Source organism: Centruroides sculpturatus, unplaced genomic scaffold, assembly GCF_000671375.1.
Source record: "Centruroides sculpturatus isolate CEXI.00-Female unplaced genomic scaffold, Cexi_2.0 scaffold1396, whole genome shotgun sequence".
NCBI lineage: Eukaryota > Metazoa > Arthropoda > Arachnida > Scorpiones > Buthidae > Centruroides > Centruroides sculpturatus.
The window spans coordinates 129,451-143,608 of record NW_019385605.1 but is presented as its reverse complement, the minus strand read 5'-3'; the positions used below and the strand labels follow the sequence as shown (position 1 = coordinate 143,608).

General features: G+C 32.3%; 1 protein-coding gene across 1 annotated transcript in view; it reads right to left on the bottom strand.

The window, feature by feature from the left end:
- The window catches only part of LOC111640522 (nodal modulator 1-like), a 34,834-nt gene that overhangs the window by 11,011 nt on the left and 9,665 nt on the right, over positions 1 to 14,158 (bottom strand). The window contains exons 3-6 of the mRNA XM_023386542.1: positions 13,533 to 14,105; positions 4,996 to 6,731; positions 1,241 to 1,499; positions 785 to 895 (exon numbers count right to left, since the gene is read on the bottom strand). Of these exons, the coding sequence (XP_023242310.1) occupies positions 785 to 895; positions 1,241 to 1,499; positions 4,996 to 6,731; positions 13,533 to 14,105 (2,679 nt within the window). The remainder of the gene's footprint in view (positions 1 to 784; positions 896 to 1,240; positions 1,500 to 4,995; positions 6,732 to 13,532; positions 14,106 to 14,158) is intronic.

Here is a 14,158-nt window from a genome sequence, read left to right as displayed (position 1 = left end):
GTACTTTTATTTTGTTTTCATTGGCTTCAATTGGCCATCCATAACATGGTGCATCTTCAATACTGAAATTGCGAGAACAAAATTTTGTAAACCAGTTTTGGCACTGTCATTCTGTCAACACATCTCCACCATACATGTGACACGATTTTTTTCTCGCTTGAACGGCATTTTTATTTTTTTGGTAATAAAAAAGCAAAATATGCCGAAGATGCTGCTTTCGGTCTTCCATATTTGATGGGACACGAAAAATAAACAATTGCACGAAATCAAACAAAATTTTTTACAAATAAGCCATAAAATGCTAGCTGTCAAAATATATAATGATAATACGGTTTAGAATGAAAATGACGGAAAAAATACCGTCTAGTGGTAAAAAAAACGAACTTACTTTCAGAACAACCCAATAACATTGTATTTTTCCTAAATTGCTATTTTTTCTGAGACACTTCTATGAACAAACTTAACAAGATTCTTAAATATACATACGAGCATTAAAAGTTGCTCATATAGATATTATTGTCTGTTGCTTAAATAACAATTGAATACTAAATTAATTTTAAAAAATTGTATTCAATCAGCCAAATGTAATTTGTTTTATTTCCTTTTGGGCAACTTGTAGAACTGTTTTCCCAATAACAATTTCAAAATTATTATTTTGAAAATTTTACTAAAAATATTTAATATGTATAACGTAAAAGAATCTTTTATATCTATTCTAGTTTAATCCTCTACATAAAACAGCATTATTAAATTTTATTTTAAATTTTATGCTTTATCTATTTACCTTTAAAGTGTGTAAATATTCTTGATTGGTCACAACATTTCCACTAACGTCCATCTGATTAAAGTGGCGAAAGACAATCAGGCGGATTCCGGTGACGTCGGAAGACTCAATCTAAAAATTTTTTTTTCATTAATATGACAGCTTTTAATCATGTGTCCGGGTCCAAAATACTATATTAAAACATCACCAAAAGATCATAGCCATCATGCAGATTTGAGATTTGCATTGCTTTGAATAGAATATATTGCCCCAAAACTCTATACTAATTTATTGACAATATACTGGACAATAAGGATTAATGATTTATAATTCTGTAATTCAGACTAATTATTTTGCATGACAAACATAGTTGAATTAATTGTAGAATGCAAATTTTTTTGCACTACTTTCAAATATACTGTGGCTTAAAGGATGCAGATATATAATATAAACAATAAATATAATAAACTTAATTACCTTTATGACTTGAGTTTTGGGCGTGGCTCGTTCGATGTGCTGATTTACTTCGGGAACCATTTTCAGGCGGACGGTATACTCACACTTGGGTTGCAGGCCACGTATTCTGAAAGAACCATCCTGTTCGCTAACTGCCTCTTCCTGGTACAGGCTGCAACTGCTGTTTTCTGCCCCCACCGCTTCGACGACGACACCCGGTTCCGCTTCTCCAGTCAGTGAATTCACTATTCCATAGCAACTAAAAGCCACACGTTTTCCACTGAAATTGAACAAATTTAATTAGAATTAAAACACCTTAACAAAATAGTAACAACAAAATTTTTAAACAAACAACGTTGCTAAACCTGATATACTATAAAGCTAGATACCAACCAAAGCTGAATACTATCAGGCTAGAAAATGATAATTTAGAACTACTGGAAGAAAAAAAATTAGCCCGGAGTGGGACTCAAACCCAGAACTCATGCTTACTGTGCAGATGCATTGCCAGTTACGCTACCCAGACCTCAAGTCCAATCTTCTCTTCCAGTATATATAAGTTTACATTATAACCATCAATGGTTATTACAATGCCAGTTGGAAACGCATCCAGCACCCACATCCTGTAAACATCTCTTAAGGAACTTCCAGCTATCGCAAACCCTGGGACAGTGTTGCTGTTGCTTAACAGGGGGACCACAGCCCCCTGGAGGTCTATAAGAAGTTTGTTGAGTGGCTGCCAAATTATGCAAAATTCCCTTTGGAATATAATAATAAGAAAATTGATGTTTAACCGAATATCGTATTGAAAAGTGAAATAAGAAAGATAAAGTTTTCGTATTTAGTTTTTTTTATTTACTTCTTATTTCTTTAGTACAAAAGAAATAAATGCAAATATGTTACTTACACTGCAGTATTTACTTCTTTTATTCCAAAGTAATTCTAAGAAACTATTAATGCTTGGAATTTTAAAAATAATTAGGAAAAATATTAGGCTTAGGTTAGGTTAGAATAGGCTTTGAAAATTTAAATAGTTTTTGCAAAAGATATGCAAAATCTTTACGACAAGTTGTGGGTGTTTTAGTTTAGTTTTAGCATCGACTTTGGATCGAATAATAGTGCATTTCTTTCTTATGTTGTGTGTTTAGTTTTAATTATTTATAATTAACCAATAAAAATGGGCAAAAAACAGAAAGGAACATTAGAAAATTCTTTAATGTAAGTAATTGCAGACCAGGATCTTCAAAAAGAAAATACTAGTGAAAGTTCCAATGATGATACAGTGAAAAATGCAACGGAAAAAAAACCACAAGTCTTAAAACTGAAGGTATAAAATTAAGTAACATTAAAATTAGAAAATATGATCATGATTATATCAAATATGGGTTTGTAAGCATAGAAGTTCAAGGAATTACAAAACCACAATGCATCACATGCAGTGTAGTTCTTGCCAATGAAGCAATGAAACCAAATACATAAATTGTTGAAGCATTTAAATTCTAAGCACAAACAATATAAAAATAAAACGCAGGATTTTTTTTATAAGAAAAAAAGATGAATTAAAAAATCAAAAGACACTCATAAATGTGACAACTACTAAAAATAAGAATTATTAAAAGCTTCATTTATTGTAGCTCTTCACGTTGCTAAAGCAAAAAAACCATTTACAATAGCCAGAGAATTATTAAAACCTGCCATGTTTAATATTTGTAAAGAACTATTTGAACCATTTGTGTCAAACAAATTTAAAGAAATACCTATGTCAAACAATACAATTTGTAATAGGACTATATTGATAGCTAATGATCTTCAGGAACAGTTAACTAGCAATATTAAAAATTCTCTTTGGTTTTCATTGCAAATAGATGAATCTACAGATATTTCTAACAGGATCATCTGCTTAGGATACGTGCGATTTATTGATTATATAAAAATGGATATATCTGAAGAATTTCTCTTTTGCATAGATTTAGAAACAGATACAACAGGTGAAAATATATTTAACAAAATCAATTCATTTCTGAGTTCTAATGGCTTACTCTGGAAAAACTGTGTTGAAATTTGCACAGATGGTGCTGCCTCTATGACTAGTTGTTATAAGTGTGTTAAATCAAGAATAAAATGTATTGTGCATGCAAATATAATAACTGTTCATTGTTTAATTCATAAGGAACAATTAGCTTCCAAGGAAATTAGTACAGAATTGAATGAAGTTATGATTTCAGTAAAAATTATAAATTTCATAAAGGGAAATGCACTAAATTCAAGATTATTTTCAATTTTTTGTGAAGTTGGCACAGATAATACTTCTCTCCTATTTTACACAGAAATGAGACGGCTCTCACGAGGAAAAATCTTTACTCATTTATTTGAATTGAGACTGGAAGTTGAACTTTTTTTAAAAGATAAAAAATCCAGCCTATCAAGCTATTTTGATGACAATAATTGGGTTGCTAAACTGTCGTATCTGGCAGATTTTTACAATTCTAAATCAGTTAAATCTATCTATGCAAGAACCTCAATCTAATATTTTTAATATGTATAACAAAATTGAGGCTATGAAAATGAAATTACAAAGATGAATCCAAAGAATATATTCAAATATATAAGAAATGTTTTCATTCTATTCACAATTAACCTCTGATTCAAAATTTCAATTTGAGAAACAAAATGTAAATTCCTTAATTAAATGTCATCTTTTAAAATTAATTGATAAATTTGATAAATATTTTCCTAATGATGAAGTTCACATTACAAAAATATGGATTCAAGATCCATAAAACAATTATAAAAATACCAATTTATCATCAGCTGATGAAGATACATTATTAGAATTAATAAATGATTGTAATTTGAGATCTGTTTTCTAAACTAAAAGTTTGTCTGAATTTTGGATACAAATTCATGCAGAATATCCTTCCCCTGTTTTCAGCAGCAATGCAAAATTTGCTGCCTTTCACTAGTACATATTTGTGTGAAAAAGGGTTCTCAACTATGGTGGATATAAAAACAAAAACAAAATGCAATCGATTGCGATTAGATGCCCACAGGTGGATAGTATTACAAACAACTGAACCAAGAATTAACAAATTAGTTGAGGATATTCAGCAGCAGAAATCTCATTAAATTATTTTTGAATATTTTTTGTTTTTTCTATGAATTTTTAAATGTTTATTTTACTTTTTGTTAAAAATTAATGAGTTTTTATGTTTAATTGTGAAGTTTGAATGTTATTTAAATAGAAAATGAAATAATAAAGTTATGTTTTACATATATTATATAAAAAAATAAAGCGATAATAAAAAAATCAATTTATTATAGATAATTTAACAAGTATAAATTATTAAAAAAATGGGGGTCATAAAAAATTATGAAATATTTGGTAGGCCGTGAGTATAAAAAAATTAAGAACCACTGCCTTAGATATTTACAGGACATGGGCACTGGATGCATTCCCAACTGGCATTGTAATAACTATCGATGGTTATAATGTAAATTTATATATACTGGAAGAGGAGATTGGACCAGGTAGCATAACCGACAAAGCATCTGCATGGGAAGTAGGAGTTGTGGGTTCGCGTCCCGGCTCCAGGCCAATTTTTTCTTCCAGTAGTTCTAAATTATTTAAATTAATTAAATAAAAATTATAAAGTTATTACGAGATGGCACCTAACACCTCCCTCTAGTGCCAAATTGTTTGCATAATTTATTTAGAAATATAGCCATTTCTAGCCCAATAGCATTCAGCTTAGGTTGGTGTCTAACAAAATTTTTACCTGACTTTTATCTTTATCGTAGCTCCTTCTGTCACTTCAATCATTTTGGCAGACGGAACAAATTGATATTCTTTCAGCATTGGCCGCAAAAAGTATTGTCCTGGACTGAGTTCTAAAAATGATAGCTGGCCATTTTGTTGAGTGACACTATTTTTTCTGTAGTCTACACCACCGCTGAGAGAAAGCAAAACACCTGACAAAGGTTCTTTATTTTCGTTTTCTACAAAAACATTTACTTCGGCAAGTTTGAATGCCTTAAAATGTCCAAGTTTATCTAATCTTTTTAATATATATCCCTCTTTTTCTGCAGAAACTTCATAAGAAAGTTCACTGTCGAGGGGACCGACGGAAAATTTGCCCAATTTGTCAGATCGAACATTTGCAACAACTTTATCCGAACTGTCTTTAACTTCTATCTTTACATCTTCCAAAGGAGGAACTATATCACCATTAATGAAAAGTCCACTGATGCCTTTGAAGCTGACAGCTTCTTCCATACAGTCATCTAGAACGTGAATCTGTGCCATTGGTGGACGAAACAATAACTTTCCAGACGATGGTTCCACATCTAAGTTGGTATATGGTTGAACCCAAACTGCAAATTTATAAGTAAACACTTTTCCATTTTTCTCCTGTGGCAGTCCTAGTGCTAAAACTTCCGCTTCTTTATCTCCATTGCTGTGTTTGTTGACTGTCAAAATGATATCAGAGACATTTTCTTCAGATAATACAATACCAGTCAAAACATGCTTAGTGGCAATCAGTTGCAATACAGAAGGATTTTCGGTATCATAAGAAATCGTTTTATCTTGGAAGACATGACATCCAACAGGAGTTAATTCGTACACACCAACTTCCGGAAAACAATGAACACTTATACCTTTTTCGACATTCATTTCGTGAACAGATTTCGAAGGATAAACAACTCTAATGCGTGTACCATGGGACGGACTAATTGTCACGTGATAACCAATTTGTTCCAAAATGACATTCGAAACGTCTTCGGACACTATTGTAACTTCTACCTTTGATCGTTTCCAACACCACTCTTCCTTTAAAGCCGAAATTTCGTATTTACCCGGAAAAAGATCATTTATCACAAATTTGTTATTAATCACAGGTATATATTTATGATACAATCCATCTATGAAGGTCACTAAAACCTGAATGTTACTGCACTTTTGCAAACATTTAACAGTTCCTTTTATTGCACCTAAATATTGCACAAATCTAATCGACAGGACAGGTTCTTGGAGAACGGTCACCCTTCTTTCCGGGGGAGAAAATTTAAGTCCATATTCTTCTTCCTGCGAAGAAACAACGGGTTTTATAACATAAGTTCCCGGTTTGACAAATGCACAGAATTTCCCATCTTCCTCGGCCAAAATACTAATCTCCTCTTTATCCCAAGAAATGCTAACTCGCCGAGGTACTTCCGTATCGATTTTTCTGGGTAGCTGAGAAATCATAATTTCCCCACACAGACTGAATTCTGTAGCCACCACTTCGGGTAACTGGGGTGTGTTTGGAGTTATTTTCACGACAATCGGGTCAAAGTTAACGTAAGGAACTTTCACTTCCAGTTTATACATTCCCGTTTTCATATTTTCTAGGTGATAAATTCCATTTTCCTGACTTGTTGCCTGCTCTTTTCCATCTAAATAAATTTTGGCTCCACTTATCCCTTTCCCACTTGGAGTCACCACAATCTTTCCACTCACACTGAATCCTTGTACCTTAAAAGAAAAAATTTATCTTACTTATGTTTCTATAGTACATACATGTATATTAACAATCTATCATTAGATCTAGAATATTGTATCTCATTTGAAAAACTGCTAGTTTAAAAACTGCTTCAAATATATTTCTACCCATTGACACTTACTGTAGGGAAACACAAATGTGTGTAAAAATTTGCATAACTTTACAGATCAATGCATTTTCAAAGCACAATTCTCGGCACATCACTTAATGAGGAAGTACAACACCTAACAAGAAAGTTGCATAAGTTTTATGCACAGAATTAATTTCTTATTGAGAAATAAATAAGTAAAGCCATTAAATCACCCATAATTCCAAGATTAAAAATTTAATGGTAGATAAATTCGCTTACACGAATTTTGCTAAAAGTTTCAAAATACAAGTTAAATATCTGCAATCTGCCTTCCTTACATACTATAATTTCTGTATTATGTTTTTATCATTATCAAAGAAAAAGCATCCGTATCAATAAGACTCCTCTCTAAGGTAAATATGTCTTATTGATACAGAGACAACAAATTCTCTCCACCTCTTAAACAATTATAGCAAATACATTATCAGAAACTTCTTATACTAATAATTTACAAGATAAGAGTTTGGAATGGTAGAAAAACTGGAAAATGTGAAAGAAAATGCACATATTTCATTAAGTACTGTACAAAAACATTAAGTTTCAGTATTGAACACTTTTTCACGTTTAATATTGAAACTTAGTGAATAAGTTGTGGTGACAAGTGGAACATGTTTCAATTGGAATGAATAAACTTATTTCAGTTTGCATTGCTTTGATTACAATTATTATGACATATATGTAAGGAATCTTTTTGACTCTATACTGGTGGTTCCTAACCTTTTCAGTACAAAGGACCCTTTCATTTAGAACCCAAATTTTTGAAAGGAAATGCAATCTACTCTAGTGATCTACTTGATGATCCAATTTTGTTAACTAAACAACAAACTCATTTTTTCCAGTTTCATCTGTCAACAAAAAACATATTTAATTGAATAAACAATGAAATAAATGAAAATATTAAAAAACTAATTGGTTTAATGAGATGGTTGATGCTGCATTGTTGATACTATGTTTTGAATTTCAGGTTCAATGGCAGATAGTTTTAAATGTAGGTCATGTTCCATATTCATCTTGTTTCTATATTTTGATTTTATTTAAATAGCTGAAGAAAGTCTGCTCAGTCTGCTCATAAATATGTAATGGGGAATGGCATTAAATATCTGTGCTTTGGATGCCAGTTTTAGGTACTCATTTTATACACATAACCAAAAATCTGATAAGTACTGAATGAAACGTGACCTTAGTAAGGTCATACAAAAGTTTGACAAGACTATTTTCCTCACTCCCAGTTAAATCTTTCAATTCTTTACATCTAGGTAAAATGATTTGACCACTTGTTATTCTGGGTGATACAAATATATCAGGAAGAGAAAAATAATCCTTACAACAGTTATTCACACAACATTTACAAGGTTTGAAAAAGTTTCTAATTTCTTCAGAGGGTGCTGCAGGAAAGTCAGTGTATTGAAAAGAATTCAGACACACCATTTTGCATATGTTTAGATCACAAGTCTAATTTCATGATTGTGCCTTCCATTTTATCTTCAACTTTAAAAATAGCTACAGATCTACTTCAAACAGGCTCAAATTTAGGTCTTACAAATATGTAGAAATGTCTGATATATACCACCATAACTAGCCAGGAAAACTTATTGAACCACTCACTCCCACAAAATGATTTATCATGAAAAAACAATTATATTTCATTACATAACTCAAATATGCAGGTAAGTACAGTGGTACCTCGGTATACGTCTGCTTTAGAATATGTCCAATTCGGAATACGTCCTGTTTGAACGAAATAAATTTTGCTCGGTATACGATATAATTCAATTATACGCGAATGAACAAGTAGCACTATCAGTGTACTAGACCAGACTAGATGTTCACGGTGCCACAGTTTATAACTTTGTTAAATTTCTTCTGATTTTAATTTGTAAGTAAAATTTTATTATTTTTATTAATCACGAATTGCAAAAAGGCAAATGAAAAGCAACAGAAAACTAAAAAAATGACTAGAAAGAATCACAATGGAACTGAAAAAAGAGATTGTTGAGAACTATGAAGGTGGTAGCGTGTTCGAGATTTAACTGCTGCATACCATATTTTGAGAACGACAATATCGACAATCGTGAAAAATAAAAGCATTATTAAATCTGCTAACGTTGCGAAAGGGGTTAAATCAATTTCTAAACAGAGATCGAAGACATTAGATCATGTTGAAAAATTGCTTTTGCTTTGGATAACTGAAAAACAGCGTGCTAGAGACAGCATATCGGAAGCAATTATTTGCAAGAAAGCTAAAAAGATACATGCTAATCTCGTGAAAAATCAAGCAGGAAAGAGAGGTGTTTAAAGCCAGCCATTTTTTTCATGAGAACGGCTTAATCATTTTTACATTACTTCTTATGGGAAAGGTTGGTTCGGTATATGTCCTATTCGGTATAAGTCCAAACATCGGGAACGGATTAAGGTCGTATACCGAGGTTCCACTGTACTTTAGTACAAAAAAGCCAATGTATTCAAGATGATTTGCATTGGTTTTCTTCCAATAGTTGTTTATGGGTACTACCTATATCCTCACAAAGAACTAAAAGTGTGAGAATGTAAAGGAAGAGTTTTTATAAACAACAGAAAATCTTCACTGGATGTAACATCAAATTAATATCAAATGAACATACAAAAAATCAGCACTGTTAAAAATATTCCATCTAATTGCAAAAAATAATCGACTTTGAACACTCTTTTCATTAGTTGATTTTTAATATTATCAGACATAACTTCTATTTGTCACTTCACAGTGGTGTTTGACAATAAAATCATATTATAATTCCTTGTTATTTTATCTCCATTCATTCTACAAGCAGTTGCTTCAGCAACAGCCAGAATTAGTTCCTCTGTTATCATGCAAGGTTTTCTGCTCTTTGCTATTAAAAGAGATACATCATAAGAAACTAATGCAGCATTTTTACCATCAGAACCAATTGCTATTTTTTTCTATTGAATTTTGTTTCAAATGCAGTTCTTGCCATTGTCTTTGAAAATATTCAACAGGTTTGTTGACATGTTCTTTATATTTTGTTTCTAAATGCTGGCAAAGTTTGGCTGGCCTCATACTTTCATTAGATAACATTTTGTAACAGACAACATACTGTAGCCTCTGTTCACATAGTTTCTGCACATAAATCTAAAGGATATGTATTCATCACAATATTTATAAATTTTGCATTTTGACTGTTGAGTCAGTATTTTACTCTTTAAATGTGTTGCACCTTCATCTCTGTTATCGCTATTTTTTTATTTTAATGTGCTTTCGGTTTTTAACTGATCCATCAGTATTGGGATCATATGATCAGATATATAATAAACATGAAAATTCTTGTCACTGATGTAGTTAACTTGTAGCTAACTGATGACTGAACTTTAATACTAAATTGTATATTGAGTATTATAGTTCAGGAGTCAGGAAAACAAGCTCCGTGTACTGGTACTAGTCACTTAATAATATTTGGATGTCACCATATATAAACAAATGTTTGTTCCATGTAATACAATCTTATCAAAGACCAATTTAATACTGGAAAAGTTTAAGGCTCAGGACCTATTGTACTATGACTGCCAGATTGTCAAGAAACCTTGAACAAATACAGGGTGTATCAGAATGACATTTTAAAAATTTAGGGGATTGTAGAAGATGAAATTTTGAACATTTTGATATAAGGAACCTATAGCCGGAAATTTGAACTAAAGTGTCTACAGCACTTTTCACTTTCTATGCAGTCGGTATGCTGAATGAAACAGCAGAATACAGTATTTATGACAAGTTTTATTGACAAACAGTAGAGAACAATCAAACTGTACATCAAATCAATGGCTGCACTACTTTAGAGTAAATGTTCAATGTGACGACCACAACTTTGTTACATAATGTGCAACGACAAACCATGTTTTGTCCGACTCTCTGTATGCCACGCTTCCCTCTGATAGTGACCTAAAGGACAACAAGCACTAAGTATACAACGTCCTGTACATAGGCTCAGTTAGACCACTGTAGTTGTGTGTTTACAATCTTCCATCTGCAGTAATAACATGACGGCAATGAATGGAAGGGTAGCTACCAAAATGAAGGGCAGTCAAGCACTTTCTACCACTGTAGACACTTTAGTTCAAATTTCCAGCTATAGGTTCCTTATATCAAAACGTTCAAAATTTCATCCTGTACAATCCCTCAAATTTTTGAAATGTCATTCTGATACACCCTGTATATCTAACAATTTGAGAAAATAAGTGTGTTAAATATTATCCATAAAATTTATTTCTTTTATCGTTATATGAATGCATGGATATGATACATTAAATATATTACCTTACTCACTGGTAAGTAACCAATTTTTTTAATATGTTTAAATTTGAAAAAATAATAATAACTATTAATTCAGATGCCTCTATGTCCTTATTTTCTACAATTTGTTAAATGTTTGTCTACGAGGACTAAGCTTATTAATAGGACATATTGCAGTGTAAGGAACTGAGTCCGAGCTGTATTATTATTTAATTTTTATTTTGCTTTTTATTCTATTTTGTTTGGGGTTTATGTTTAGTCAGGACAAAGGTTTCCTCACCACTCACCTTAGTAATGAAACAGAAACAAAAAGAGACGAAGGAAAAACCAATTCACCGATTAGATGAAGCACCATAGGGAAACTAACACACCCTCGCACTCCCAGGCAGAGGTTTGAAAGAAGTTCCACAGAAAGAAGGGGGAACACCCCACACGCACAAAATAGAGAACTCGCTAAACCTTGATAAAATAAACATCCTGAATATGTAATAAAAAAGAATAATGTAAAAGGATTTTTAGCAAGAAATGTTGGAAACTAGACTGTCCAGGAAAAGACATGCAAATTTATTGTTAGAAGTTAAGTATGTAAATGAGGGGAGTGAATCCAGACATAACTGTGGCATCATCTCAGACTATAAAACAAGCACAACCTGAGAAGACAAGCAAAGTGAGCCCCAGACAGGGATAGAGCGAGGTGAGCTCCAGACAGAAAGCGATCAAGGCAAATTCCAGAGAGCGATCGAGGTTAGTTCCAGAGTGAGGTTGGAAGCAAGTTTTGAGTATAGCGAGAGGAGTAATTCAAAGGAAGTTGGATAAAAGGAAAAGGTTTCTAGTATCGAGGTGACAGACAGGACTGTAGTTTCTAAGATTCGTTGTATATAGTTAGTTGATTGATATTGTCGAGTTCCAAGGGGGAATAGTTCTAAGTTAGTAAGTAAATTGTATTATATTTGTCAGGTTTTGTTGATTGTTTCTTTTCATTGAATAAATTGTTTTGATTCTTTACTAATTTGTACATAGTGAATAATTGAGTTAATATTAAATATTTGAGTGTCTTACTGACCTTGTACATAGTTATTTCCAGTGCACATGTAAGCCCAGGCCTGGCATACTAACCATGAACCCGCATAAAGTACCTATTAGGTTAACAGTCATAAAGTTCGGCGATATTCCCAAAAACCTTACTGGCACATAGTTCCATGTCGTATAAAAATCAAATAGTACTTTACAGCACTGGTGTTTCGGTTTTTTTGCAACCGAGGAAAAAACTTATTCAGAGGAACAATCAATTTTTATTTTCACCTTGTATTATACCAAAGATTGTTTGTTCCTCTGAATAAGTTTTTTCCTTGGTTGCAAAAAACCAAAACACCAGTGCAATACATCCTATAAATAAGCTTAGTCCTCGTAGACAAACATTTAACAAATTAAATAATAATAAGTTTTGACAAAAAACATTCCATTAATAGATAATATAAAGTCTGTTCTTGATGCATATTCCAAAATATTTTTCTCACAGCCAATGATTTTTGCAACTTGTGATAAACAGAATGTAACCAATATTGTCATACTGAATTATTTAATAATACAGAACTGCCAGTGGCATTGTGTTATTTCTATGTTGCCAGCATTTTTCAAAAAATTAAAATGGTCAAATTTTACAAAGTGCTAAATTTGCTTTAAATTAGTTTGAAAGGTACCGATTTAATGCCTCCACTGTCAATGTTCTTTTTGCTCCAATACCATAAAACAGCACTAAATCTAATGTAAAAAGTACTAAATTGGCAACATCGATTGCACTGTGCACCATCATGTGGCTATTTTGTCAGAGTAGTTTCTGAAACATGCAGGAGAGAAAATTAATTAATTTTATATATTGTAGGGGTTGTGCAATATTATGTCAAACAAATATACATCAATTGTAATTTTGTGATGGCAAGCATTATTTTCTGAAATTAAAGCTGTAAGGTTTGGAGAGAGGTTTTCTTTTCTTAAAAGGTGAGCAATTCTGAAAATATTTTGAAAAAAATGATCTGAAATAAGAGTATAATTACATTTAAGGCCAATAGTTTAAAAAGCATTAAAAAAGTTAGACCATTTCCACTGATTTCAAAATTGCATTAAAATTTTTTAACTTTATATCAGCCTTATCATGAGTAATTATACATTTTACCCTGCAGCTTCTTGAAATTTTTAATTTAATTCATGGACTTCCAGTACCACCTTTGTGGATTCGCAGGTGGTCTGCAAACTACAGGTTGGAAAATGTCACTCTAAACAGATGCTAATATATGTCAAATTGGATGTGTTTTAATCTGTGGTTAATAATTCATTGTAAATAAATTTCAAAATATTACTTACTTGAAAATTCTCATCAAAAATTACACTTCCCTGTTCGACCGAAAAGTCTATTTCTGAAGGATGGACGTCAAATTCTATGTATTCTCCTTTGTAGAAAGGAATTAGTTTGTAGTTTCCAGATGGCAGAGACGGAAAAGTAAATCTTCCGTCGTCATCTGAAGACACGTAGCAGAGGAATTTTAGATGCAGTCTCCGGGCAAAGCTTTTGATTGGCTCTTTCTTACAGCCTTTTATCTCCTGTGTCAAAGGTTGGTTGACAGACGTAAAGAGTAGGAAGTGCACCCCCTTGATGGGTTCACCCTCGCTGATGACCTGTCCGGTCACGTCGTAGCCGGCCACTTCTATGTTTTTATCTATGACCACACTATCGTCTGTCACAGTCACAGATATCTGGGATTTCTCCAGGCTCCAAGTGGGGTGATTAGCTTCAATTAAATAATTTCCAGGCATGACATTCAAAAATGTGTATTTCCCATTCACTTCGGTTAGAGTTTCTTGTAACATCTCTCCTTTAGGTTTCCGTAGTGCTAAATGTATTCCAGAAGGACCATCTGCTGTTCCTTTGCTCACAACCTATTAAAAACAAAAACTTGTGAATCTCTTAAATGAGTAGCTATTAGACATCA